Raw genomic sequence first — 2,740 nt, 5'->3', positions numbered from 1 at the left:
TTTTTTTTGGTTTCTTTTCTCGTTTTTTGAACTTTTGTCGGCACAGAAACGAGCTCAATAAAATGGTGTATACGAGCGGAGGGAGGGGAGAGAGCTTTATCTGGGATATATGTATATATGTATTTATGTATGCGCACACACCTTCATTAATTCGCTTTGGTAGGGAGCGATTTTCATTAAAAAGCCGTCAGCGTACAATAAATTTTGACCATTTTTTTGCTGAACTTTTTTTCACTTTGCCAGCGCCTGCTGAGCTGATTTCGCCCCGGCTCTTTATGGGCTTCATTATGGTCCCCAATCGGCTGTATGTATTTATTCTGCCCGGCCCGATCAGGCGACAGAACATAATTTTAACGCTCTTTATCGCGCCGCTCCGCTGCGCATGCGCCGCCGAGAATCGCTTGGATCGACACCCGATGCGAATATTGATTTATGTTTTTGGGTATTATTTTTTTTGCATCTCTTGTTTGCGATTCGAGTGGAGTTCTCAGTTTCAATTCGCTTGTTAACTATATCAGCACATCCATCGAACTTCATTTGCATAGAACAAAATGCGAAACCCAACCCAACCTCAGAAGCGACCCGTCGAACGACAACTTAATCAAAGCCAATCACTGATCATCATTTATCATTATCGCTAGGACGGGAAACCAGCACACGGAATGGAAATACAATACTCAAATTAACGTTTACTTTCCGTACTACGGATTACCAGGCGACTAACTGTTACAGCCTGTTCTTCTTTAAGATTCTTTCTGATTAGACAGCAGACTCCTTCCTATTGATATTCGCTGCTAAGCTGGCAAGGTTGGCAGTCGCTCGCCTTGAGCAACGTTCCATTTAATGGCATCATAATATAACATATTTAAGCTCAGATCTGTCTAGTATTCGAATATCTTCCACGGAAGTTCAAGCAGCAAAAGCCAGAACGGGATCGGGGAATAAATACAATAGAATCAGCAGAAGAAGTGCCAAAGGTGCAGCGACTCTACCAAGCAGGCGAAAGGGTAGAACGATACACTCTGAAAGGGTGTTACGATGGTCAAACAGAAGCAGCTCTAAGACCCACGCAAACTGCACCAAAGTGCCACAATGCCCCTCCTTGGGTGAGGGTAGCGCTCAGAATCATAATTCTTAATTAGCTTTTAAACTCTGAACTAGAAGCGGTCCGCGTCTGTCCCGAATGGGGAAACTCGTTTGTCCGATCTGCAATCTGCGATCAGCTATGCTGCCCCCTGTCCGGTGAGAATGACAAATTATGCATAATCCGACGGCCAGACGTGGTAGATGTTGTAGTTTAAGTCCGAGATTCACACAATTAACGGGCAAATTTATATATTTTTCACTCAGATATCTAACAAAATAATACTGGGCATGCCTTATGCATATGCATGAGTTTTTTCTCGACACGCTGGTAAAAAAGATTGTTGGAAGATGGCAGTTGACACAGCCACAGCCACAGCCACAGCCCGGTCTGGTGGGTGGTCTCTCCTAGAAGTATGACCACATGAGATCCAAAGAGCTATTTGCCACACTAGGGGATTGCTCATTCTGCCTGGAGCTCTTTTGGGGTGCTGCAGACTTCCAGGTATGCTCACGCCACACCTTGAGGGAGCTCAGGATGAGCAATCCACTGACCAGGCTGAAGCCCGTGCAGCACAAATTTAACCTCCAATTGAATCTGACTGGAGCAGGTGACTCCCAGCCGGGTTTAGTGTTTAGCACTGCATTTTTCTCTGGCAGCCAGGTGGTCAAGGCAGTCGTTGGCCTCCACACTGCCAGTCCATTGCAGAAGGATCGCTTTTGCTTATTCCGCATCTGTGTGTGAAACTTCTGCCAGACACTGGCCACGTTCTGCTGGCATCTGTGCAGCTGGGGTTCCACTTGCTGCTTGAAGTTCATGCTGTTGTCGTAGTGCTGCCGCGAGCTGGGCCTGTGCAGCGTGTTGTATGCCTCCCACAGCCTGGAGAAACGCTCGGAGTCGCAGCTCTGACTGTTGGCATCCGGATGGTACTTCTTGGACAGCTCAAAGAAGGCGCTCTTGATCTCCTGATCGCTGGAGTTGACGGGCACATTTAGCACTTGGTAAAAGTTCTCCGACTGACGGCGCTGCATGGTTCCTCAAGTTCTACTACAAATTTTGGCAAGTCCGAAAACGATACTCAAAGAGCATAATAAATCTACAAGAGATACGCTCGCAGTTACACAGAAATTTCTAATGACATTTTAAGCTATGGCAACGGGATATTTCGGTTGGAAAATCTATGGACAAAAGGCTAGGAAAGTGTCAGCAGTGGAAGGGCATGCCAAATGGTAAATAAACCCTGACTATTGTCACTTTTTTCCTTATCTTCAGCGTTGCCCTGCCCAAAATGTGCCTGACAAGGGAGCGACAAACTTTTTGTGTCAACCTCCGAGTGCGATAAAAGATTGACCCTGGACTCGCGCTTATGTGCAGGCATGGCCAATTCTGTAAACAGTCACACAATTGTGTTATGATTTGTGGGCCATTATCTCTTTGTTTGACCTTACGGAAGTGCCAACGAACTTGGCAATGAATCTTCCACGCATGGAACAACGCGGCGACGCGTGTGCTCTGAATAAAGGCAGCGCCGGCAGCAGCAGCTTACACGGCGAATTTAACCCAGAAATGGTTTGTGTGGGTGTCAAGTCGAGGACGAGAGTGAGAGCGAGAGCGAGATAGCGGCAGGGCGGAAGAGTGGCGAGGGCGAGAGCGCGG

At 47.1% G+C, this 2,740-nt stretch overlaps 1 protein-coding gene across 1 annotated transcript; it reads right to left on the bottom strand.

Annotated features, from left to right (window-relative positions):
* Positions 1-1,318: 1,318 nt before the first annotated feature.
* Positions 1,319-2,204, bottom strand: LOC117589513. The gene has a single exon (XM_034281500.1). It carries the CDS (start codon positions 2,113-2,115, stop codon positions 1,492-1,494), a length of 624 nt encoding a protein of 207 aa, XP_034137391.1. The 5' UTR covers positions 2,116-2,204; the 3' UTR covers positions 1,319-1,491.
* Between the last annotated feature and the right edge of the window lie 536 nt (positions 2,205-2,740).

The sequence above is a fragment of the Drosophila guanche genome, unplaced genomic scaffold, assembly GCF_900245975.1.
Source record: "Drosophila guanche unplaced genomic scaffold, DGUA_6, whole genome shotgun sequence".
NCBI lineage: Eukaryota > Metazoa > Arthropoda > Insecta > Diptera > Drosophilidae > Drosophila > Drosophila guanche.
The sequence above is the reverse complement of the archived record's forward strand: the minus strand, read 5'-3'. Positions and strand labels throughout refer to the sequence as shown.